At 37.2% G+C, this 27,812-nt stretch overlaps 1 protein-coding gene across 2 annotated transcripts; it reads right to left on the reverse strand.

Moving 5' to 3' along the window:
- Nucleotides 1-366: 366 nt before the first annotated feature.
- Nucleotides 367-23,125, reverse strand: LOC110853009 (erythroid transcription factor). Of its 2 annotated transcripts, XM_035854462.1 has the most exons (8): nucleotides 22,412-23,125; nucleotides 19,198-19,776; nucleotides 19,014-19,073; nucleotides 18,590-18,735; nucleotides 9,501-9,626; nucleotides 1,926-2,089; nucleotides 1,612-1,859; nucleotides 367-1,537 (listed from the first exon to the last, which is right to left on the reverse strand). In XM_035854462.1, exons 1-7 carry the CDS (start codon nucleotides 22,557-22,559, stop codon nucleotides 1,679-1,681), a joined length of 1,404 nt encoding a protein of 467 aa, XP_035710355.1. In that variant the 5' UTR covers nucleotides 22,560-23,125; the 3' UTR covers nucleotides 367-1,537; nucleotides 1,612-1,678. The 2 variants fall into 2 exon arrangements, with proteins under 2 accessions (XP_035710355.1, XP_021956906.1); XM_022101214.2 differs by lacking the exon at nucleotides 19,014-19,073 and having other exon boundaries at nucleotides 22,412-23,124.
- Between the last annotated feature and the right edge of the window lie 4,687 nt (nucleotides 23,126-27,812).

A 27,812-nucleotide genomic window follows, 5' to 3' on the forward strand; every position in this document is an offset into this window, starting at 1 on the left:
TTCCAGTCCCACGCCCATCCCGAAATCAACTTCCCTTCACTTTTCTCCATCCTCCCCGGATTAGTCCGACAACTTAACACCCGGGTAGAAGAGAGGAACAATGTGATCTTTCCGCATTTCATTGTTGAGCACCCGGGTATAATCCCATCGTTTATTTTATTCCATCATACAACTTTCGGTGGACTGCCAATTCTCATCACAAGAGTCGAATATACTAATGTCATTTTAAACCCGGAATCAAATCCCATCATAAATTTGGAGTTTAATTTATTTAATGCCAAGTAGTAAATCCTCTACCTGCTGGGCAAACAAATTGCCCTAATCCCGTCGTTCGTGGGAGACAATAAAAAAAGAAAACGGGTTAAATTTGACTTTATCAGAAAACATTTTTTATTCATTTTCGTCCCATTTTTACGTAAGTAATTATATTTGGTAACTTATTTTTTATATCCTGTCGAGGCTACAACAATGTTAAAGAGGGCAGTTTTTTTACTAGACGATACATTTTTCGTCATCACTTTTACTCACTAATCAGTCTTTTTGCCCTTGATGATTGCCTAGATGTAGTTTTTAATTATTATTTAAATTATGGTAGATTTTTTAGTCTATATTTTTTATCTATTTATTTAGTAAGTAAAATCTATCACTTTTATCGTCATCATATTCTCATTTTGTGACGATTTTTTTAGGTTATGTAAATGTCATTAATTTTAAACTATCTATTTAATAAGCAAAGCCGGCCTGGAATTGCCTATCAAATTGCGAATTATCATAGGATTACGCACGTCTCTACAGCTATTAATACACCTGCTCCTCCCCCTCCTAATTACGTTAACAATTCTTCATAAGACTCTGTTTATATGCGAGTATTTATTGTAAATGTACATTTAACTTTAACATTTAGCTTCAGTTAGACGCCGGTGAGTTTAAAATATTAAAATTATTGCACAGTTTAGTATACTCAGGTTTAAAACATCTTCGTTCGTTTCATAACAGAAAGCAAACCAAATTTTCTCCTCAAGTAAATATGTAAAATTAAATCATTTGCGTATTGCAACAACGGATTTTTAATACATAAAAAGTAACAATAATATAATTGTAATTAATTAGTTAATCATGACGTAATAATGAAAATGACGGTATAAAAACAGAGTATTTTGTTGTATTACGTATTACGTAATTAATATAAAGAGGTAGCTTTTTCTGGGGTGGGTGGGTGGCTGGACCTGGTTTATCTTATAAGTAAATAGGTAGGTAGGTAAATGGTAACCGGATTTTTTGTCCTTACATAAACTTACATAAATTTGTATCTAGCAAGTACAAGTAAGTGTATAGGAAACGGATAACTATGTATGTAATCATGTCGCTAATTAATTAATTAATTAAATCTGTATCAAATGCGACATCTTCTTCTCAGCCGGCTTATCCAGAGGTGTGGCGTGTGTATGTGAAGATGAGTGAAGAAATGACTAAAGAGATCTGCCGAGAAGGTGAAGATGACTATTTATCCCAGAACTTGTCAGTGGTGAAGAGAAGCCTGCACATGGAAAATAATCCATATTTTAATCACAATTAAGTAATTAAGTAATCAATTAAATGTAGATTACTTACGACTTTTGGGCACCCTGATTAAAACGCTGCTTATTTATTTATTTACGTCGTCATCGTCGTCGTCGCACTAACTGACCGTCATATATTGCGAGGGGAAGCCCAGGGAGCCGTGATGACTGGAAAGGTGACCCAAACTCCCCATTCCCATCCCTACGCCGGACATCGACATGGGTGGCGCAGGGGGCACGAAGCCTCCACCCATGCCACCGCCGTGGTGATGGTGACCATACGTGGCGCCGTTGTGATACCTGCAAATTAATTAAATATTTGTATAAAAAATCGGGATTAAGATAAGACCTAAGCTTATCACTCACATGTATGGCGACATCGTGGACGCGGCATGGTTGAAGGAGGAGAAGGCCGTCTTATTGAGATTGTCGGGCAGTCCGAGCGACCCCTTTTTCTTTTTACCCTTCGCACTCAACTTCCGGTTTCTCGTTTGGATCCCCTCCTTCTTCATCGTTATCGGTCTACTCACCTGAAAAATACGTGAAAAAAGAAAGAGTAAGATTAAAATATTCTTGGAAATTTTCCCCAAAAAATATCTACAAAATGCCAAATTTATCGCTCTCTACTTCCGGTGCATAACATACAATACAGCGTCGTCCCCCACGGCTTTGTTCCATGCACGGGGATTGTTTTACACATAAAAAAGCCTGTGATTATGTTAATCGTGTTTCAATTTGGTTCATATCGTATTAAAGTGCATATAAGTATTTTATGTGTATGTACATAAATTTAAGTATGACGAGAGCTGGATGCCTTGAGGGCTTCAGGTTTCGTCCTGCCGAAGTCCAACTGTTGCTCTTTTTATGTCCATGTCATGACCAATATGCGCCTCACATGCTGTACGTACTTCTCACCACCACTTTATTTCATTTACTTTATTAAAGAGAATGAGTTTAAATGAAATAAAATAAAATGCTTCCTCTCGGCTCTCTCGCGTCGATTTTGGACTCGTTTACTTAACTTTTGTGGTGTTAAAAAGTATAGGGATTCAGCCTTCGTTGTGGTTCAGCAGGTGTAATGTTGGTCTAATTGTGTTGATGTGTTTTAACCAGGAGAGAGGAAAACAGAGAGTAGTGAAAAGCATGTAATTTGACATAATTTTAAGACCAACATCCTCCCCCAGAAAAAAACTAAAACTAATGCAGCAGCAACAGACAGACCGTTATTTTCCAGAGCAGACCAAACCAAACCAGTTGGCCATCTGGTGCGGTGCGATTTGCACTTTTATGCACTTTTTGCATATGTAGAAAATAATTAAGTACCCAAAAAATAGGTATGTGCAAATGATTCATTCAGCTTTTCGCACTTTGCGAAATTGCGAAATTCAACTTTTATTACCCGAAGAATTCTACCATCAGCAATAAATAGTAATTGATCTCATTACAGTCTGTTGCATATTAAAGGCTGGATACTTTTATGCACTTTTTGCACACAAAATAGTGCCAACAAATATGTGCAAATAAATAAATTCAGATTTTCGCACTTTGAACAAAATTCAACCCGAGGATTTCGCAGCACCAGCAGCAGCAATAAATGCCTAATTGATCTCATTACAGATTAAAGTCTGGATTTGTATTGAGAGGTTTTTAATGCTGATGGCTGCTGCTCATTGAAAAGTGTTAATAGACTTTCGCCCAAGTATTTAATACTTAGTTGGATTGGATGGTAATTAAAAATGCAAATTGGGCCGAAGGGGGTCCTCTCTCCTCAATCAGTCCAATCAACAAATCCAATTCATTTCTTCACGTTTTCTTCCTTCCTCTATCCGATGGATGGATGAAATGATGGTGATATCTTTTTAATATTGTCAGGTTCATTCATTTATCCACCTGAATTCCAAAGTCGTCACGTCAATGAGATACGAGATTCACGGGCTGTCGTTCGTGTCATTCATTTAAATATTTAGCTAGTGGCCGATATTGGATCGTGAAGGAAGAATTGAATGAATAGAAAATCTCGTAAACCTTGATCCATTGTTGTAATGAAAGTCGTAATGAATCGAATTTCTTGAAGGAGCACGTGTTCCTCCTCCAAGTGAGAATATTCAGTTTATTAAAAATGAAAAGAGAAAAAATCTAGCATATTTTTTAACAATGCATTCGTTGCGCTAATTGTAACGCTGAACTGAAGTTGTATCTCATTTCATTTCTGGTATTTATTTACGATTCATGAACTAATGGATCATGAGGAATTGACTACTTGATTGATTTTTGGTCAGAGATGGACAGCTTCTAAAAGTTGGTTCGGTCCAGTTCACAAAAAGTGCGCAGAGTACAAGAATCATCCACCTCGATTAGAGGAGCATCGTCAGTTCAGTGGTCATTAATCAGTGTCCGTTTACGGGGTGTAGAGGTGGCAGGGGGTCGGCTTCTTCGCCATATCAGACTTCACCCACTTTCATCATCCACCAAGAGATTTTCACATGGCGCAAGGAGCGGATAATTTATTTGGGAAGCAATTAGGCGAGAATTGACTCTGTTTTTCTTGGGTGGTGGTCACTTGAGTGAGAAACGTTTAAAATATCACCTGCCTCCAACCAACTAAACGACTACTCATCTCATCTCACCACTGCTTCTGAAATGATAATTAATCTGATTTTAACGTATTTAAGCGGTAAAAAAGCACATCTCCTTAAAAATAAGTGCATGAAATTGCTCCTTTCCGCAGCTCCCTGGGGAGAGAGGAAGAGATTGATTGGGAATCAATCAATCAGTTCAAAAAACTTCATTTATGACCACGGCAGGATTTTTATTACGAAATAGTTTCAGGCCACCATCGAGACCAGTCCATTAAAATATGACGGCATTGTAAATACCTACTTGCGGGATGATGATCATTAGTGTTCGATTTTAATGCAACTCATTGAATTCTGGTCCATATTTTTGCTGGTCAGGGCTGGCTGGCTGGGTGTTGGTTAGCTGGTTTCCTTCTTAAATGATTTTAATCCAATTCATCCCGGTTAGAGTATTATAAATGGGATGAGAGGTGCATGAAATCCAGCGTGAAATTGCAATTTCCACGCGTTTTCTACCCCTTCACAATATTCAACCAGTAGCTGTACACATTTTCTTTCAACCCTTTACCACGACTGCCCCGTAACAACAATGAAATATGCTACACGTAGAATAAAACGAGGGGACTTTCCCTTAATAGCGGAGGCGCACGCACATCATCAGCTCATGAATGTCACCCAATACAATCAAACAATGGATACGCCACGCCACAAAAATGGGAATAATAAAAATCAGGCAGAAAATCAATTTCAAAATTTTACATTAAAAAATTTTTGGGTTTTTTCTTGAACAACTCGTTCCCTCCAAGAAGTTTGAGTAGGTAAAAAGGAGGATGACATTTTTTACTATGTTCGTTGGTTGGACAAGGAACAAGTTGGAGGATTTTTGGTGATATTTATTTAATGAGGAGAGACAATAGGTTTCCAACTCTGGGAGGTTGTCGCCTCTCACGACCAACTGCTCCTTCACCCCTCTCATCAATTACTCATCATGACTTCTGTGACCCTCCAGGACAACGGGAGGACACGAAAATATTTCAAACCACGCACCACCACCACCACCAAGAATGAAGTACGTACAACGACGAGACATAACATGCAAGGCAGGCCAAGGGACAAGTTTACTGGATACAAACAAAGTTGTTGCCTATTTATTTCTCACGACGAGTACAACATGCGCTTTTTTGTGTCCCTCCATCCTAGTCAGTAGACGCTGTTGTTGCCTCTTCTAAATTCCAATTCCAAGGATTCCTTAAAGGTTTGGAGACCCTTCACCTCGCTCGACTCCTGCCGCGATGTGACATAACATTTCCAAATACCAAGATGTCAACTGAGCCTTCTTCCTTGTCGACAAGTTGCTGACTTTCACCCACCAAAACATGGGATCCGTTCAAAATAGTAAAATTAGTGTTTCGGGTGCAAATATGTAACCACTTGGAACAAATAATGGCAAGGGTTTTTTGCAGATTTTTTGACCTGCAAGAAATCCAAGGCACAAGAAACTACTTTTCGCCGCTATATACTTCATACAGCGCATATTTCGTGCACTTTCTTGCATCTTACAGTCAACAGTGCAAGAAATGTAGCATGCCCCGAAACACTGGTAAAAAATAAATCAAGAATTTTCCTCCTCCATTTTGCGAAAACTAATTGTCCATCGCGCCTTCCCTTTACGGCACGCTTTTAGAAAAATACCAGTATTCATTAAGGTCGTATGAAAGCGAGCGACACGGTCATTAGCCAACTCATGAGCCGATTCTTCCTTCCTTCCCGTAAATATATATTCCTAGAGTGGAAATGGGTCTCACTTCTCACCCTACAGAAAGGAACCAACCGTAACCGTATTTATTTAATACCCGGGTGTCTTTTGTAACAACCCGAATTTCCTCCCTGCACATGCATTTACGACGGAACGAAGCCAATTCAAAAAGGATGTTGGAACTGGAGAAATCTGTCTCTCTGCCTCCTCTTCACTCATCGTCATCTCCATCAGTTCAAAGACCATGTTTTGTGCTGCATTGTCTGCTTGACATGTATCCAATAATAATGTTTCTTCTTTTCTTGTCTCATCTTTTCCAAACTTTGTCAATGGGACAGAAATACAAAAAAAGTACGAGTCTTCTTCTGTCACAACATAATAGCAGAGAGACGAATGACGACGACGAGGAATGGGTGGCTCAAGGATTCGGCTTCTTCTTTAAGAAAGCTGAGATTTTTCAAGTGTTTAGACAGCAGTTCGAATAAGTTGATGGGGTCGAAATCTGGGCATGTGCGTTTTTCCATTAGAATTCCTTCTCCCCGAGGAGGAGGATGACCTGAATTGTAAAACTGCATCTTAATTGTGTTATCTAACTGACTGCGAAATCAAGATACGACTCAACTTCTTATGTCGCAATTCCCCAAATTCTCACAATTTCTGATAACCTTGCCCATAAAAAATGGACGAAATTTGATCTAATTTTGTCCATTTGCATCCCATCCCAGAGAGGAGGATGACCCTAATACAACTGCATCTTAGATAATTGTCATCTCATAACTGACTGCGAAATCAAGATACGACTCAACTTCTTATGTCGCAATTCCCCAAATTCCCACAACTTTTAGGTAACCTAACCTTTTCCATAAAAAAGGTTGAAATACATGCAGTTGCACCACAAATGACAAAAGAACACGAATTTTTAGAAATATTTACTATTTATATGACTTATTATCTAAAAATATAACTACACAAACTTGGATAGTTGAATAGGCCAGCATGTGTCTTGTGTGTTGTGGTTTTTCAGTTTATTTCTGTCCCAAAGAATACGATTTTCTCATTTCACAAGTTTCGGGTCGTGTCCCTGCAGCGATTTGCCCTCTGCCCTTCACTGAGAAAAGTGTCATCTCGACTCAAAATAAAAATATGAAGACTGCGAAGAAATATATAAATGGACTGCCTGCTCAATAATGTAATATCATCACACACACATTATTACCACCACTGCCCACTCGGTTAAAAATAAATAAACGATTTATTTAAGCAGGCCATGGGTGGATGAATGTGCAGTTAGTTTAAATAGTGGTCAACTCTACGACCATTCGGCTACCTGGGAAGATGTCATTTCATTATTCTCTCCACCGTTACGTAGAGAAGGAAGGAGGAACATTGGAAAGGCAATAAATATCGGACGGTAAGAAATTACCACGAATAAATCACCGTCCGAAAAACCTACGCGACAATCACAACCATTCCAGGGGACCAAAAACCAAACCAACTTTAATTTTCTGGAGACAACTGCATGCACATTTCTGAATTTCATAATTTCAAGCCTACTTAAACTGCATTTTCAAAGAGATGTATTTGCAAGTTTTTTGTCCTCTAAAAGAAATTCCACTTCCGAATTTCAAATTTTAATTCCAAACTGCATTTTTTTAACGTAATGCCACCCAAATGCATGCATATTTGCAAGCAAGTTCCTCTCTCTGCTTCTTGTGGGTAAAGAATTCACAGAAATTCTTGCATGTCTCTGCAAGACAAATACGTTTGAACTCTGAAGACCTTTCAATTACTGCGATGTCACAGTTTTTAAATGGTCGCATTTGTTTCATTTTCGGGTTTCCTTCTTCCTCCTGGACTGGAAGAAGGGTTGACTCACTGACTGACGCGATGAATGAGCTGGAGTCATTATACGTAAAACACTCGAGATTCGGTTTTAACCTCTGATGGAATATTCTTCCCGGCGCAAGAATTCCTCCGTTCGTGTTCTGTTATTTTATTTTGCTTCGTCTCTCGTCATCTCTCTCTCGGTTTTTAAGAGGAGGACAGAGTTCACAGATTCCACGAATTCTGCTCCTCAACTAATGACCCTGCATGCCGGGGATGGATGGATGGATGATGAGGACACTTTTTTAACTGAATGAGTCTCCTCATTGTCTCTTTACTTTGGCGTGGCTTACTTGCTTTGCTACTTGCTTCTCCAGCGAAAGAAAGAGTGGAGTTAAAAAGCAGCATCAGCGGAGTGACAAGTGACAAACGGCGAGGTCCATGTTGGTAAATAAAAGGCGAGTTTATGAAGTTGGGCGAACCCCTGCGGTCAAGTGACAAGCGAACCCAATAAATCCTTTCTTATAAAATGCTCCTTTGTGTCCCTCTAAAAGAAGGAGAAGGAGGAGGACAAAAGTGTATAAAATAAAATACAAGTGCAAGTGCAGTATCGAGGAAGAAAAAGAGCTTCTTATTAATCACGAGAGGGGAACCATCCCATTTCCGATTAACCAAATTTATCACAGGCTCTGAGATCGAAGTAGTAGTAAATTTTAAGGTCCCGTTATTTTAAGGGACTGATTAGAAATCTAATCAAATAAATACGAAATCAATTCATAAATGTGCGCAATTCTAGAAAATATTTTGATAAACATGCTTGATTTTAGGAAATATTTTGATGAATGTGCACAGTTTAGGAAATATTTTAATTGTGATGGTGCTACTCAACTGCTACCACTGACTTGCCCGAGCTCTTGATAAGGCATTATTGTCTACCTGCATATCGCCTGGATTGCATAACTGCCCATTTAACTGTGGCTACCCCTCCCCAATCCGATTAACCGGCGACCCAAACCTGTGCACCAAGCCAACCAAAGTGCGACCCTTTCTTACAATCCCAACAATGAAATGATTACGAACTGAATAAGTTGAAGAAAGTTAGGTTTCCTCATTATGAAGGCTGCTTAGTCCTCATTGTAATAAAGGGCACAACAACTATTACGAGCCTATGCAACCACGCAGCATGACACTGGCACCAACAAAACGCCCCAAATCCTCCACGAATAATGGTCACACTCGCTGTCGCACAATGGGAAGACACTTGTCCACCCTGACAGGTCCTTCTTCGAGAGAGGAGACTGTCTGACACGAGAAATTCGAACTCCTAATATTTTGCCCATTATTATGCCACCAACCAGCTACCAGAATTTTAAAATCGACCGTTTTGTTTTGGAATTTACTACAAATTTAGGGTTGTGGAATTCAAGTTTCTGTTTCTTTTCTCCCCCATTTTCCTTCTTACAAAGGAATCAAATTAGCCAAATTTTCAATACCTGTCACTCAATTTTTCTTTGGGGACAACAAGTGCACGTCGCGTGTGTCTCGTCTTCTTGGGTGAAGAAAGTGGTCTGTCTGGGTCAACGCTAATGGCGTATGAACAGGATTTGTAACAATGATCGGGTACAAATCGGTGGACAAGAGGGGACAATGTGACAAACGAGCTGAATGAATAATTGGCAGCGATAAGAAAATGAAATTAAGACAAGTTTACGAGTTTATGATTCGTTTGGCATTTTGTTTTGGCTGGGGTGAAAGATTCGTAATAAAAAAGAAGTGATCACTTACATTGTGAAGTTTATAGTAAAGTCCGCACGCATTGCAGACCGGTTCTCCATTTTGATTCCGTCGCCAAAGGGTTGTCGTCGTCGTTTTACAGTTTGCACAACTCGTCCCCGCACGACGCGCTGCGGACTGGAAAGTAAAGAGAGAAAAATATTGTCATCAAATTTACATCCAAAAAAACAAACACGTCATAAATTGTAAATTTTTGAGACTATGAATCCCTCAAAATTTTCAAATCATAAAAAATATGATTTAGTTATGCGATCAATTTACACCCCAATTATTGTTGCATTTGTGGACTAAAAAATATTTTTTTATGAAAAAATACCATCAAATTTGCATTATAAGAAGCACCATATTTTATTATATAAAAACAAATTTTGGATTTTTGAGACACGAAAAGCCTAAAAAATTGATCCCCTCCAAAAAAATTGCATCTAGATTGTATATTTTCATCCTTGAAAGTAAAAAAAACCGTCTTAAAATTTCCATCGGAAAAAATGCAAATTTTCATTTGACTACAAATTATGCAGTTTTAAAGACAAATTCCCTCAAAATTTCCCCCTAATTACAAAGTGTGCCTTTTTCAACGCAAAATCCCTCAAAGTTTTCATCCCCTGCCGGCTCGAACAAAATAAAAATCTGATTTTACTTGTGCAATCACTTTCCTCCTGGATTATAGATATTATCGATAGATTATTGTACAATTTTCCACAAAATCACAGCAGTGGACGACTCCAAATATACATTTTCCGAACCCAATACCCTCATTGCGAGGGAGCGATATTATTGTCCTCTCTCAAAAGTCTCAACAATGAGCCATAATGGGCTTTCTTTTCAAGACGATGATGACATAAGTTTGAGTTTGTCGTCTTGTTGGCTATTCTTATTTTGGGGTCTAAGTTCCCTTACTTAGCAGACGACGGGGCCGGTCGGAGCCAAAATTGACAGCACAATGGTTGACATCTCATCCGCGGATCCAAATAAATAAATAAATGAAGCCAGCACAACCACTTCAGTAATCATCTCGTACGTTCATTTCTTCTCAGGATTAAGTGAACACTGTCAAAATAATAATGATGGTAATGACACGACGATATAAAAAGTGAAATAGAGAACCCCTCCGAGATTTACAAGGGGTGATAAATGATGTTATCAAAAAGGAGATGGTGCATGGGTTATCCGCTATCTTATCGTGACAATTTTTACCTTGAGGAAAATTATGATTAAGGTTTTAGTTAGTTCTTTTAAATATAAAAAGTTTCATGTTTCGCAATTAACAAATTTTTACGACAGATTGCATACATGAAATTCCATCAAGTCCTCTTCGACAAAACACAAAATGGCATACAACTAAAGCTGAAATAGGAACGTCCATTTTTAACTAAGGGAAATTATGACCAAATTTTTAAACCAATTTATGAATATCAATTATCCGCAATTTTTACAAATCTTAGCTTTTACGACATGAAATCTCAACCCGCAAGTGCATATTCACCAAGATTTTCTTTGACAAAGACCAAGTTTCTCAAAATATATTTAATACAGAGAACGAAAGTTGAAATAATGGATAATTTTCTCCTCCTCATTTTCCTTAAAGCGAATTTTCCTTCCGAGTTTTGATTTCCTAAAGTTTCACGGGGGACAAAGAAAGCCCATCCGTGAAATGGAATGAACTTTCCCGACAGCAATTCCACTGGAGAAATAAATACAGCGGAGCGGGCATTATTATTCCGGACGATCGTATCTTAACGACTTTGTCATCCTTCCTCCTTTTCCTTTTCCAACCGATTTCTCCACAGTAATCGAGAAATGGGACACTCAAAATTCTCATTCTTACAAATATTCTCATTCACATAATCAAAATTTATTTCAAAATTCAAACCGTACCTATTTCGAAATTCAGCATCTCATTCTGAATTCGAAACCCAAATTTTATTTCAAAATTTAGACCGTGCCCATTTCGAAATTCATCATTTTATTCTGAATTCGAACCCCAAATTTTATTTCAAAATTTAAATCGTACTTATGTATTTCGAAATTTATCATCTTATTCTTAATTCGAAATTCAAATTTCATTTCAAAATTCAAACCGTACCCATTTCGAAATTCCTCTTACACATTCTGATTCGAAATCCATCATTCCATTCTGACCCGGAATAATACAAAATTATTTGTCCAGCTCAAAGGAGCAGTGAGGGGTCCGTATCACGCAACTTACGTATGTACATACCTTAAATAATAAATACGTACGTACATACACCATGTCCCACCAGCCCTGTCATTTTTATTCGAATTTTATTTAAGGGACGTAATAAACAACTCTTCAAAACCAAAGAGATATTTCTACGTACTAGAAAAGCAACCATACTTCTGCTTAAAAAAAGTTGGTACATTTATATGTACGAACCAGGAGCCGGGTGACAACTGATCCTCCATTATATTTCTCCAGATTTGTAGATCGTATCATCAGCAGCGTCATACCATCAACTGTATCAAGTTCAAGTCGTATTGCGCAATGTGGACCCTTTCTTCTGTCCATATTGTTATTGTTTGTATAACCGGTAGCAGTTTAGTTTACATGAAAATATACAGATTTGTTTCGTGGAGAGGACAATGCATCCAGTTTGTTACGTTACGAGTGCAGTTTCATTCCTGGGGCACATGGACACCCACTTTTTGTGTCAGTGGGGTTTTACCAGAGGATATCTGCGTATCAATCGTATCAATTTTCCCATCAAATAAGGTCTCTGTGCCTGTGCGTGTACATATTTATTTCCGAGGAGGACCTTTTATTAAATGCCCTATTTTTTACACGGACCGACTTAAAAATTCATTGTCGACTCATCCCTACTTTTAGTTTACTGAACAGGGGGGACGACTAGGTACATAAGTAAAAGAGGGCCGCTATGTATGTACATGTGATCATTACTGTGGAGTGGTTGGTGTTGCTGCACTCGACTAATGGCTGTCGTGTCATGCTGGAGTAAGTAAGTGCCTTTTTTATCGAAATGTTACCAAGTGACATGGCCCACGATTGGTAGATGAGTAAGTGACACACCTGAGTGAATCGGATGAAATGTAGACTTAAAGTTGAGCTGGGATGGGTACTTATTACATGAGTATAAAATGTGAAGGGTGGTGGTGGGGGTACTTTTTTAGGAATAATGACCATGATGATGATGGTGATCTTTACTTTCTCATTCAACTCTTCAACTCCATTATTATTAGTTGAGCAGCTTATGCTTCCCGTCTGTCCAATCTGAATTACAGATTTTGGGTGGAGTGACACACGGGTGGGGAAATTATCCTACTTTTCGAAAAAAACTACGGTTGGCTATCATAGGATTTTTGGAGGCATTAATTTCTAAAAAATCTATACATGCTCAAATAAAGTAATGATCTACTCGAAAAATGAATAAAAATTTTAAGTCTTCGTTCACACGAATTAAAAAAAACTAGCAAATGCTATAATATGATTTTCATAACTCCATATTTCAACATGACATCTAAAAATCTATGTGTATTAATATTCTCTACTTGAAAAAAAATAAAATGTGACGTCTCCTTTTCACGTTCACAAGAATTTTCCCCAATTAAAGAACGTCCGGGAATGAATGGGAATGCGCGCTCTAGCGAGTATATTGACAAATCAATAAACCCGCGAACTATAATAATTTAAATTTCTGAAAGCCCACTTCATTAGGGTCAATTTGGTATATCACTCTTAAATTTCAAAAATGGATAAGGGTAGAAGAAGCTTGTTTGAAAGGGAGCTGTTAGCAAAACGAGTGATGGAGTTCTACAACACGACAGCCAACCGAGACTCCAAGGTGACCTGGAACTTTTTTAAGCAGGAAGGAATTCCAAGTTCAAATGTGTATTCCTACATAAAAAAGTTCAAGGATTCCGAAAATGTGCAATTCAAGAAGCCAGCTGGTCGTCCGGCGAAGCTAGCGACCACTCGAGTGAAAAATAGAATTGAAAAAATTTTCAAAACCAAGCCATCAACGTCAGTAGCGGTAGCTGCCAGGAAAGTCAAAATTTCCAAAAGCTACCTGGGGGAAATTAAGGTCCATAAATTAGGAATCAAAGCAAGGACCAAAAAACCTGCACCAAATTACAAGCCCGTACAAGAAAGTCGGATCAAGGATTGCTGTCAAAAATTGTTGAAGAAAATGCGTGGAAAAGTAGTGATCCTGGATGACGAAACGTATGTTCCGGTTGACCCTTCAAATCTTCCAGGGCGTCATTTTTTTCATAGCTCGGATCCCTCTGAAGTGGCTTATGAAGAAAAAGTACGAAAAAAAGACAAATTTCCAAAGAAATATTGCATTTGGCAATGCATCTCCAGTCACGTACATGTATCAGACCCGGTAGTTCTCGAAGGGAATATCAATCAAGATATTTATCTGAAAAATTGCGTCAAGGCTGGATTGGAAGCATTTATTAATAGGTTTCACAAAAATGATAAAGTTTTGTTTTGGCCTGACCTCGCCACTTGTCACTATGCAAAGAAAGTGACCGAGTACCTCAGAAAGAAAAATATTGATTTCGTACCAAAAGATATCAACCCACCTAATGTAACCCAACTCCGCCCAATCGAAAAATTCTGGGCACGTTCTAAGTCAGTATACTCCCGGCTTCAAGATGTGCCTGACACCTTTCGAAAATTCAAAGGACGATGGAAGAAAATCACCTCGGAAGTGGCAAAAACTTCGGGAAAAAATTTAATGAAAAATCTTCGCAAGAAAATCGAACTAGTCGCCAACGGGGGTGTGGCGGCCTTAGCTATTAATTAAATTATGTAGGTACGTATTTGGTATTATACATATGCAAAAAGTTTAAAATTCCGATAACTCATTGTGATTTTATGACCACATTTTCAGACCATTCCCATTCATTCCCGGACGTTCTTTAATTCCTAAATAACTTTCCTCATTTAAATTATTTCATCATAATTTAAATCCAAAGTCAAAGTCAAATCTAAGTTGCTACTAATTACAAATATTTATTAAGCAATAGTAGATACTTACTTCCTTGCGATAAATGAATATTATGCAAATAATTACTCAACTTTGTCGATTACTTATTTATCATTATCATTTTCTTTCTGCACTAACCTCCTGATACATAAAAAGATAGGTACAAAAGTATGTAGGTAAGTCTCCTCGGGCACTATTTATCACGTCCACGTCCACGTCCTTATCGACTCAAGATTTCGTTTAATTGTGAGAAAATCGGGCAAACATGGTGTTTCAACTTGTCGACCTTGCCTTGGACGAGGCAATTCTTTTACATACGTGCGGACTTGTTATACACCGTGCGAATTTCACCTCTCATCTCACCTCACCTACTGCTCTGCTAATCTAAAAACAAGACGATGTGATGTGATGAGTCTGCTCTGGTGTCGGAATAATTAGCAAATTTTATTTTAACGAGCAACAACAAATTTTCCGTAAAATATATCCTCCAAAAGTTGACTGGAGGATACATATCTTAATAATTTTCCATTCGTCAAAGAACAAAGAGCAGACTGTCCGACCTTTCGTATAATAAAGTTATTCCCATGCAGTTATTAATTCCCACCCAGGTTTTAACTGGGCAACATTAATATGCTAATTAGACGTATAAATTCTCATAATTAGTGCAAAATCTAATAAATTCTGAGAAGAAAAGTGAATGCAACATTTGTCACTTTTGGCTGCAAGAATTTACAAGATATATAGATAATTAATCAATATGAATACTTTTTCGTTGGGAATTTCCTTATTATTCCAGACTCACCACGTAGACAATTCGAGAAATATTTGAAATATTAACTGCCTAATACTACGTTAGCAAATCTACGTTTTTAAAATTTCCGTAAAGTTCCCCGTCTCTCGAGTTGGGCTAAAATTTTCGGAAATTTCCATACGAAAAATGCTCAGACGATTGTCAAAACTGACTTCTTCAAGATCGGCTTCGGAAATTTTGACCAAATTCAACAAATAGGGACAGTTACGGAAATTTTAAAAACTACACACAGTTAGTTTTACTAACTGCCTATTCTTATTATGAAACACTGGACATATTTATGCATGTATGTACGTATAACGGGCGACATTTCCTTGACGTGGCCCGTCTCCCTGCCTGCCTCCCACCCAGTTTAAACAGGGGGACGGAAGTTGGGCGGAGATGTTATCTCGTTACAAGACTACGACTGGCTGCCAATGCAACCACACTTCTTCACGGTTTTGGCAACATTTCTCCCGTCCTCCTGACATCGCCGCTTCGATTCACCTGTCTCTTCTCCTGTCCCAACTCCCAACCATTATCCGATGATGATGATGTACATGCATGCCTGCCTAAATACCCGGGTGTTTTACCCGAAAAAAACGCACAATTACCATGCATGCACATATGTACATAAGGTCGGATGTACCGTACGACATAAAGCGACACCCCATAAAATAAAGTACACACACATTTCAACGTTAATCGTTCTGGGAACACGCGGTTTTTATTTTTTTCCTCTCTTGTCTTGTTGTCAACTTTGTAAAAAGAGATTACATTTCGGATTTACAAGATGTTGCTCATTCATTGTTGTTGGCTGGGAGAGGAGACAGTGAGCGTTTAAAAATGTAAATGTGTATGTATCTATGTACATACTCTCAACTTTTTAAAGAGTGGGTTGTTTGTTGGAGAGGAGAGGATGCACACATTTACGTAATTTGAGGAGAACGCGTGCTCTGAAGAAGATGATGAGCATCTTTTATGTACAGAATCTTGTATAAAATTATGTAAGTGAGAGGGAGAGTAAGTAAAAGAGGGAGGACGGATAACATCGCTTCTTCAATATACTGAAATTTGAGATGTTTTATAAGTATGTACATACACGCAGCGTTATTTATTTATAAGACGGGGATCAATATTAATAATCTTGTCGTTGTTTATTTTATGTTGTTTTATGGAAGAGGATGATGACACTTTATTGGGAAAAGTTGGGAAATAAAGAAATTTTTTTGGGATTAGGTATGTTTTAGCGTCAAAAATGATTATTTAAGAAATTGAGAATTTTAAAAATCTAATTTTAGATCAATAAGCCTCTCTGTGGACATCAGGTTCAATATAAAAACAAACAGTTTACACGAAAACAATGGCATGATCAATAATATTTTTTTTCTTTTTTTACGACGATGATACTTTTTTGGGAAAAGATGGGAAATTAAAATTTGTCAAGTTTTCGCGTCGAAAATAGTTATGTATGAAATAAGATAGTGTTAGGAAAATTTAGATCAAATTTTGCTGCTACTATTTTATGGATTTTAAATCAGGATGGAGATTAAAATTCTTAACACAGGGAAAATACTGGAGCAGGGTCCATATTAAATAATGATCTCGTATTTTTATGCCTTTTATATGGATAAACTCTGTTGGGAAATTATTATTTCTAAATTGCTGTATTTCTACGTTGAAAATAATTTTATAAGAAATATTGCGAACTTCAACGTAATTTTAGGTCTGAAGTTGTTTGTCTTGGGATTCTTCTTGCCCATAATATTTTACAATGGGTTAAAAATATGGATAACAATACTATACGTAATGAAAATACTGCTGTATGCTCATGTTAACATTAATAATCTCGTACATATTTTTATGTCCTTTTTTCCACACTTTTTTTGGAATTTAATTTCTTTTAATTTGCTGTATTTCCGCGTTGAAAATAGTTTTATATTACGAACTCCTATGTAATTTAAGGTGTAAGATTATCTGGATAGGGATTCTTCTTGCTAATAATATTTTACGTACAATGGGTTAAAAATATGAACAAAATAATACTCTACATAAGGAAAATGCATAATCTTGCTGGCCTATAATAAATAAAGAATCGCATTACACACATCTCTTCTTATCCTCGCATGAAGATGGTAAATATAAAATAATAAAATGAGAAGCATGTGATATTCTTAAAATCTAAAACTGCTCCTGCTCCTGCTGGACTGGGTGGCGTTTGTTACACCGGAAATAATTACCAGTTTTTAAGTCGACTTTTGCTCAACTGCACCAAAAGCAACCCTTCTTCTTCTCCTACATAATGTGTAGTTACAGAACAGATACATATTTCGTTCTTGGCTGCATTCATCACTCCGTCAAGGTTTTCATAAGCTCAAAGAATATGCTCGAGGTGCTGGCAGCCAGGCAGGCAAAAAATGCCAACTTATTTTGCAGTGTTTCGGGTGAAGTAAATAACCACTTGCAAGAAATTGCGGGGAGAAAGTGGTTTCTTGCAGCTATTTTGACCTGCAAGAAATGCAAAGCGCAAGAAAATACGCCATACTTCATATGGCGCAAATTTCTTGCACTTTCTTCCACTTTCTTGCATCTCGCATTTCTTGCGTTTCCTGCTTTGCAGTAAAAGAACGAACGGCAAGAAAGTGGTTTTTATAGGTATTTTGAAATGCAAGACGCAAGAAACTACTTCCCGCTGCGATAATTCACACAGCGCGTCGCTAACTGGCGCATATTTCTTGCGCTTTCTTGCACCTCACATATCTTGCATTTCTTCCTTTCCAGTGCAAGAAATGTACCAAACCCGCAAGAAACGAAACACTGTTACATATTTATTTAGATTTGAATCCTACAACAAAATCGCGTATTTCGCACACACACAACAACTAAATACATAACTCATGTTGATGTTTGAACACACGTTTTAATCCTTATTCTGCTCTTCACCTTCACCTCTGCTGCTACTTACTTCATTTCATTGAACAACTGAACTGGAAATTTTATGAAAAAAAACCGGCCGTGCTTCCTTGCCCACTGGTCATCCATGCATACACTTCGTAAATTCGTGCTCGTGTGGCGCAGGTAAGGAAAGAAAGAAGAAGTCTGTTAATTACTTGACTCGAGCCGAATGGGAGTCGAAAGTGGAGGTCAGGAGCATGAGATGAATTTTAATTAAGACTTTTTCCCCGCTGAATTATACATAACGAGCCATTTATTCTGGGACGATGATGATGAATGCAACGTAATTTTGTTAGATCTAAGGCTAAATTTTGACTAATTATCGCTAAAATTAGTAAAAAAAAAAGTTGTTGTTAGCTTACGAGTCGTCTCTTGGGTTTGATGAGGGGTCGATTTTGCCCGTTCATCTTGTAGTAGAGACCGCAAGCGTTACACAAATAGTGACCCGTCCCATCCCGACGCCACAGGGGGGTCGACGTCGCCCCACAGTTGACACACTCACGACCCTCTGAAAAATTGGAGAATAATCAAAATGAGGACAAAATATTCATTAGAAAATATTATAAAGTTAATAAAATGCAAATTATAAAGACGTAATGAGTCGAAATTAGGCAGAAAATATTATAAAATAAAAAATATAAGGACGACACAAAAACCAAAACGAGAAATTAACGAAAAACTTGAGTCGAAATTCGTTACAAAAAATATTTCAAAATAAAAAAATGCGACAGAAAAAAGACATTACTAAAACCAAAACGAGACATTATCGAGTCAATAAAACATTACCATCACCATGATCCCACCGATTACCACTGCCCGACTGTCCTTGCCCGGCATCCAGTGATACTGATAGCAGCATTAACAAAGAAAGCGAGAAAGGGTGCGTTCGATCGTTAGTTAGTGAATAATTAATTAATATGCAAATTTGTACACCCCAGCTTAAAAAATACATAATCATCAAATCATTTACCTGCACTTGATCGACTCTTATTGCCATTATTTTTCTGCGAATTCGGATTATGACTCCCTTTCGAGTTGGTGCTGGTGTTATTGTTGTGGTTCGGCGTGGAGGAGAAGGTGGGTGTGGCCGGACTGGAATTTTTACTGCTGTGCGTGCTACTATTGTGATACAGGAAGGACTGGGAGGAGGGGGGGAAGTAGTTGTTGTTGTAGTAGTCGACCCCACCACCGCCGCCAACGTCGCCGCCGCCACCGCCCCCTCTGCCCCCCACGCCTCCCTTGGTTTGGTTTATATTGCTGAAAACTTTGAGATCATCGCTGGACGAGTTGTTGGTGGGGACTGAGGGGCAGGAATAATCGGCGGCTGCCAGATTCGTGGCTGCCTCCGGGGTGGACGAGTCCTTCGGCGGCGTGGGGGGAAATGGGAAGGATTTGTAGCCTGACGTCGCCATGGACCAGCCCCTCTCACCGAGCCAGGGGTGATGCAAGGAGGCCGGCTGGTGGAACTGGGGGTGACGAAATTGACCATTTGCCCCCATACTGGACACGGGCGGACTACTACTTGATGCTCCGGTGGACATACGACTCACTGTAAAGAAAAAAAAGAAGGTGGTTAAAATTAGGAATGATTTGCATTTCGATTTTTAGCACGAATTTTTGCATATAGTACAGATTTCGTTTGTGGAAATTTAATTTTGTAAGGACAAATACTAAAATAATTAGTTAATTAGGTAGAAAGTCCAGTTTTTAGCTCTACAAAAGGCTTATGGAACCATCATGTCCGTCTGCCTGTCTGTCCGTATGAATAACCTCCGCACAGTTATCGCGAGACCGGACGGACAGACAGACACGACACTTCCATAATCCTTACTCTGGCTAAAAACTTGAACAAAAATTAGTAACAATTTGCATTTCAATTTTTTTTAGATTTTCCCGATGTCATAACTTTTCGCAATACGTACATCGACTCTCTTTTTATTTCTGTGTGAATTGCTTGTTTCCGTTTGTCTTCTTATCTATCACGCATTCATAAAGATGCGACACTGCTAACTAACTAACTTGCCTTGTAAGTTGTCGGATGCCCCATAAAAAATTAGCCTGACTTGACATAATGGCAGCGATTAGTTGTCCACAATGCGTAGGCATACAAACACTGAAGCGAAAGAGCAACTAATCTCTCTCCATCGGCGGAAATGTAATTGAAGGAGGAAAAAGAGTGAAATATGATAAATTAGCAAAGCTCCTGTGCCACAAAGTACAAAATAAATAGTGAATAAATGAGCTCTCGTGCAAGGCACTTAAAGTGTAAACAAGCCGAGCGCCTGATCCCTTCTTGAGATAGGACAACTTAATTGTGAATAAATTAATCAATTTCAATCAAAACTTTTAATTAATTTTTTGCCCCCTGCTCGATTACGTCGTGTGATAACGCAAAACGCAAAACGCAACGGGTTGAGAAATTCAGAGGCTGCATTTTACTTATTTATTTACATATTTGCGAGAGACTACGAGACGCCGAAATTATTTGGTTGTGCGTGATCGCAACAATTTTATCATTAATTTCGTGAATCAAATGTAAATATGTCCAGGTTCAAAATATGAATGAACTCCTGGGAACATTTCCCGAAAAATGTGCAAATATTGCAGGTAGACATGCAATAAGCGTCTGGGACGTCTGCCACGAATTTTACACTAATTTTGTAACAATTATGGTAAATAAAAATTGCTTCATATTTTTCTATTTTTTTGTACGCGTGGAAGTAAATAAACAAAAATCTCACCGATTCTTATCAATCTTTAAAAAAAATGACACGACTTTTATTTTATAATAATGCCGTCACTTCTATTCTGGTTATTAAATATGTATTTATTTACGTAGCTAATTCAGTTCTGGGGCAGGTTGAATACAGATTGAAAAGTATGATTAATTAGTTCATGTCACTCATTTCATTCACTTTCTGCCTCGTCCTTTCCTGATTGTGAAAATGATTAGGCATTTATTTGCACCGTTTGCTAATTAGGTTCTCATTTTCTTGAATGAAGTAAGTAAGAAAGCAAATAATATGACGGTAAGAAGGTCTCCCTGCAGGGTGTCCCCTCCCCCCTTCATTAATTACTTAGGATTAGTTACCAATTGTAGAATTGTGGATATTTACTACATTGTTTTTAGAATCTTTATGCAAATCTAGAAATTATTATGTAAATGTGGTCACATTTTGTTGAATTGATACAATTTTGAGCTATTTAATTTAACGTGGATTAGTTAATTTGCCTATTTTTACGACAAGTCAGTAAATATCAACGCCCCCTCCTCCATTAAATTCTTAGTTATTTGATATCACCGCTAAACTTGTGGATACAATTGTTTTCAGAATTTTTATCTAAAAATCTAAATTTTCCTGAATTTGCGAACACTCGTAAAATTTTGAGCTAAATATTTAACTTCATGAGGATTAATTAACCTACCTGTTTTTACGACAGGTGGATAAATATCATCGCTTCGTTATAATAAATGCGAATCAACACAACAAGTTAACAAGTTGTATGACTTTGGATGTTTGAACTCATAAAAGATATTTGTTTTTTATATTTATGGCAAAATTGTGCTAATAAAAATGTTGTTTAATAAGCGATTATGCAGTCTGATATGGCCTCAAGTTGCTTAATAATTCCCCTTGTTTACCCTTCATTAGAGGAGACGAGGTAAATTGAGAATTCATTAGGATTCAGTATATTCCAATGTTTTTTTTGATATACTTAAAAGTCGGAGAGGAAATTTTGTGAAAATATTTATTTTATAAGAATGACAGATATATAACTTAGTTGTTCATCGAATGTTTTTGTTATTTTTAAAGTTTTTCAAAACATGTGTATATACTTGAAATAGCAATTCTGAAATTCTCACTCTGTTGTAAGTACTGGGACCCTTCATTAGAGAAGAAGAGGAAATTGAGAATTATTTAAGAAAATAGTTCTTCCAATGGTTTTAGTTGTACTTAAAAGTCGTAAAGAAAATTTTACGAAAATTATTTATCTCACAAGAATAATAGATAAATTTGGAGATATTGCCCTTAGAAAATAACAGTGATTCGATTTCCAGAATAAGTTCTCCAAAAATGGAAAATCATAAAGAAAAAGTTCTAATCTTTTTCGAAAATTTTTTCAAGTTTATTGTTAAATCTGTGTATTTAATTGGAATTGAAAAAATTTTCAGAAATTCTTACTTTGTTGTGAGTACTGGGACTGCATGACGCTGTGTTGCGAGTAGTATCTGGCGACGCGTGGGTCGGCGAAGAATCCGTCTGCGCCCATCGCCTCCTCCCCCCCAAAACCTCCGCGCTCCATGTACACACCCCCCGTTTCTCGGGTCATGAGTCAATCAACAGTTACTTATTTTGTACACCACAATTTTCACACTTTTTTCCAGTCACAACTTTTCTTTTTAACAACAACGATAACTTGGCGATTTCAAATTTGATCTTCAAAAAATCCACAAATTTTTAATCATATAGTTCTCGTTCCCATTAAAGAAAATATTCCACTTGTAACAAATTTGGTGCAATATTTTTCACACGTTTCACCAAAAATGAATGATTTCACCGTCACAAATATAATTCTCAAAATTCCAAAATATTAGTTATTAAGAACTAGATCCTTTATCAACCTTTTTCTTAGATAAAACGTCAATGATAACTTGTTAATCGGCGTATTTTTGATAAGATCACGTGTCGTAAATGGTAAAACAATCACTTATTATTATCTATCTCGTCATAAAAAGTATGTTTGTATCTCTTCTCTTGACTCAACCAACTCTTGAGATTATTCCGAGGAGGCAAAGTCAGATTAGATATTGTGCCAAGGCGTATCGTATATGCGGTCAGTTCTGGGAGTTCAATCCACTTAGGCTGCCAACTAAAGTGAGACTGAAGACGGTTAGGATTCAAACGTAGGTAAAAGTGGTGTAAAAAGTGGTCGAGGCGGAGGGCGCGGGGCGACTCCGCCTTCCACGAAAGCGTCCCAACCAACAGGCTAGAGGCTCTCATTTCGTGGGGGATTGTCTTCTATTCGTATTCTGATACAGATTCAATTCATACTTTTGTCCTCCGAGGAGAAGAAGATGATCTCTTTAAATAAGAATAAAAGTCTTGTTTAAAATCGGACGAGGACATTGATTTCGAGATGAAATGAAGATGAGACAGAGAAGTTGGAGGGATGGTGATAATTTCGTGATTTTTTATTGGATTGGGATCATATCGAGTCGTAAATAAGTAGTTTTTAGCAAAGATTGATTAAAATGAGAATGTGAAATGGTTTGATCTAATAAACTAATATAATCAGAAATTACTAACAAATATATTTTTGGCGTTTAAACTATACAAGTTTTTTTAGATAAATGTTGTATAAGTTTGGAACTTAAAGTTTGACTTTGTATGAAATTATTCGTATCTCTTAATTTTTAAATTCTGTTAGAATTGTGGGGATCATCGTAAATAGTTTTCTAAAAATTGATAAAAATAAGACTTGTTCAAAGTGAGACTGTAAAGCAACTATATATCATTTAGATAATACAATTTTAGTCACACGTAACTAAACACAGAAAAATTTTTGGCGTGTAAAATGCACAATTTTTTCAAATTATTACATAATCTTTACGAAACTGGGTTAAAAAACCTACAGTGCAGACTCCATATAGCCCGAGTCAGGGACATAGTCCCTGACTCAATAAGTCAGAGCCCGCTTCTAAATTCTTTTCCGAACTGACCGACATAATATCACCAACTTCCGTGTTGTGGATGGTTAAAAGTTTGTTAGATAGTTTCTATTATTTGGTACCAAATTTTTGAATTAGTTACAAATCATGTGCCTTGACCACCATGACCAGTGGCTTCTTTAACAACCTGAAGTTCTAAGCTGTATGTATGTGCTATTCAGCCTCCAAATCAAATTTCAGCTCGATATAACGATTTTTAAAAATCAGTATGGGTCACCCCATACTGATTGCACTCTGGTCACTTTGGTCTGGTTGCACTTTGTTCACTTTTAACTTCATATTCTTTAATTAGCAGTCATTAAGTATCATTGTGCCGGATTTCATCTTTTTAAAACAATTTCTAAAAATCGGTATGGGTCACCCCATAGGGGCGTTCCAGATAAAAATTTTACCAATATCATATCATATTCTTTTATTAAGACCCATAAGCAACCTCTCCACCAAATTTCAGTTCGATATGATGGTTTTGAAAAATCGGTATGGGTCACCCCATAGGGTCACTCATGATGAAAATTTTTCCAACCTGAAGTTATTTTTTTCTATTAGGAGCCATTAGCAACCTCTGTACCAAATTTCAGCTTTCTACAACAATTTTGAAATTTTGGTGCATAAGACCCCACCCACTCCGATGACCCCCACCGGTCAACCACTGGACCGATTTCGCCCATCTTCGAACTCGTTTCCTAACTTTGTCCAATATGCATATGGTAAAAATTTCAAGTCAATCGGTTCAGCCGTTTTGGCTCTATCGTGCCGGACAGACAGACAGACAGACGGACGGACATGACGGTTCCATAAGCCCTGACTCGGGCTAAAAATTGAATCTGCACGAAAACCTTATCACCATTTAAAAAAATTCATGTTCGAATTGTTGTTCACCTTTCAGCCCAGAGAGAAAACTACTGATCTCGTACGCAATCTGTTCTCATGGACAAAACAAGGTCGCGTTTTATTTATTTACTTAAAGATGAGTACAGACTTGACTTGACTGTGGTCATGTTTTCGTGATACGATAGCGATAAGAGGAATGGTGGTTTGGTTTAGTTAGTCATTTAGTTGGTGGTGGTAGTGGTACACAAGTTAATGAAGAAGATAAGATAAGTCACCGTCACCTCCTCATTCAGTATTTATTGTTGGAAAGATACATCTCATCTCCATCTCATCTCGACACTTGACTCGGCTTACATTACGTTATTTACACCTTGTCCCAAAGTCCCAATCATAATCTGAGCTCGTTTTGCAGTCTGATACTCTCAATTAGATATTATTTATTCAAGGATTTTATACTACAAATTGTGCATCCAAAATAGATTTTTAAATCCAAAATGTGCATTTTCATGCATTTTCATGCACTTTTCCGGATTTTTTAAAAAATGCGTGTTATTAAACGTTTAAAATCATTGGCGTGCCCTAATTTCAACTTTCATGCAGGTGTTTTTTAACACTAGCTACATTTTGGTCGAAATTTTTAAAAAGTGCTGCTCCTGCTTTTCTGAAAATCGAATAATTCTATGAACAAGAAACATGACGGGGACATGACACTTGAAAAACTGGAGGAAAAAAAACAGTTCTTCTTTCTCACTCAACTTTTTTTTATCCATTTACACGTCTTCTTTCTACCTACCTGGTGGCTCAAGAAGCAACTGGACGGATATTATTGAAGGGTGATTAGTTGGTTGGTTGGTGGGTTATTTTTTATATTTCTTGGAGAAAAAGCATGAAGAAGAAGAAGAAGGAAGAAGAGCATAAAGTGAGGAAGATTTTATTCGAGCATTTTAGAGTGGAGTGTCAGAGATACATTAGTGAAGAATGGATAATGAGAGTAATTGACAGTTCGTTCTCCATCCCGTCCGTCCGTCCAAGCGAGAGAGACAAAGAAGAAGAGAGACCAAGTCAGAAATAGAAAAAGCCGTCTTGATATTTGTGTCCCAGTCCCATCCACTAATGGACTCACTCCAAAGAGAGAAAAGCCTGACACGAAAACTGAGAAGGAATTATTGACACGGTTTCTTCGCTGTAAAATGTCAATAAGTTGTAAGTAAGGGAATAAAAATCCTGTCTTTAATACACCATGAAAAATGTTACGAAAATTATGACCCGTATAAATTAAATTCACAATTTCAAAATGTAACTTCTATTTTTTAACCTGAGAGTTGTAATCCTAAATCTGTGGCATGTAAAGTAAAACGAGTAACAATGACGCCAAACGGTAGAAAAATTGTCTGAATAAATCGTATTTATAATACCAACGACATCTTAGCTAATTATAACTTAACTTAAAATATGCTGCTCAAAACGCGAAACGGCGTTTTAGCAAGCCAAAAAAGTCGTAACTTAAGTTATACTTTAACTATGGCGAAAGTTGCTAAACGAGTGAAATACAAGCTTTGTACGTGTCATATCATATGCAAAATAACGACGAACTGCATTCACTCCGTTTTCCCAAGTAGTCTTCTGCCGTTTGATCTCCAAATATGTGTACAAATCATGTCAAATTTAATTCTATCCCGAATTTGGCCGTTATTATTGATGAACAGACTTTAATAATTGAAACCCGAGTTGAAGGGCTCTCTCTCTCATTCTATTTTGAATTATAATTTGTCGAGGTGACACTTTTCGATTGGAAGCAGAAGGGACGTAGGTAAAGATGCCAGGATAAGATAAGATAACCCTCTGGCTCGTCTGGCTTGTGGTTTGGTTTAGTTTTGCCCGAGATGCTGGAAGGATAAGCCACGGGCGAAAAACGGGGCACGAGTGTAAAATCTCTCATCTTCCATGATTTCTTATTCTTCTTCTCACCTCAAACCAAACCACTAAATGGTTTAAATCCAGTGTTTGCTGGTCAAGAACAAAAGGGCACGAATTGAGACCACTTGGGATGAATTTGTCTCCTCTATTTTAAGAGGTGTGAGAGAGAAATCAGGCAAAACTTTCAGGTCTCCGTCGTCCCAAGGATGAGAATATCGAGAGAGAGATGGGACCAACTGATTATTTCGCGTTTTATTTAGGATTCATAAGTAATAAACATACATATGAAAACGTGAGATTCGAATGTGTTCACTTACTCACTAATACAAAAGAATCAAGATTTCTATCATTCCTATTATTCTTTCATACATAACCATTCTCACACGGCTGGAAATCTAAATGCATGCATGCAAAACTATTTTTAGCCGGCTGTCCCTCAAAGTTGTGCGTGTGTATATAGGTTCGAGTCATGAAAACTCATGAAAGCTGAAATTCTCAGAATTTGAAATCTTAATTCTTGATTTCTCTCAAAAAACTGTAAACTTTCACGGCAAGTTTTACCTTAAAAGTTATCTGTACATTTATATCATGATAAATAAGTAAATTCTCAAAATTTTGATATCCTCAGTTTTTAATTTTTCATAGTTTCAGAATGTTAATTTTTGATTTCTCCCAAAGCATGGAAAATCTTCACATTAATTTTCACCTAAACAGTTGTCTGTACATTCAAATCATAACAATATAAATGAATTGTCAAAACTTTTGCATCTTTAATTTCTTGTTTTTCTCAAAACATGACAAACTTTCACGTCACCCTATTTTTCCTACATTCCGAATAATGCTTAATTTAGTAATTTATTTACACACACTTTTTGACAGGCTCGCTTCACAAATAAAATAAAGTAAATAAGCATTCACCTCATTATTATTATTCTTGTACATATCTGCGTGTACAAATTTGTAAAGATTCTTTATCGCCTTTCTCCCCAAGAAAAAGAAAACGAGCTACAATTCTACGAACAAGTCGCACAATACATCATAATCATAACACACACAACTTCTATAATCCATACGCAACAATGAATCTGCTCATGTAATAAGTTATG

Source organism: Folsomia candida, unplaced genomic scaffold (genome assembly GCF_002217175.1).
Source record: "Folsomia candida strain VU population unplaced genomic scaffold, ASM221717v1 Fcan01_Sc008, whole genome shotgun sequence".
NCBI lineage: Eukaryota > Metazoa > Arthropoda > Collembola > Entomobryomorpha > Isotomidae > Folsomia > Folsomia candida.

Bases quoted from the DNA above. Each gene is read 5' to 3' on its own strand.
- LOC110853009 (XM_035854462.1), bottom strand. From the start codon at position 22,559: ATGACCCGAGAAACGGGGGGTGTGTACATGGAGCGCGGAGGTTTTGGG. The intron at 19,777-22,411 runs GTAAGAATTTCT...TTTTCTTTACAG, and splicing joins GTCCCAGTACTCACAACAAA to TGAGTCGTATGTCCACCGGA. The intron at 2,090-9,500 runs GTAAGTGATCAC...CGTATTTTTCAG, and splicing joins TTTACTATAAACTTCACAAT to GTGAGTAGACCGATAACGAT.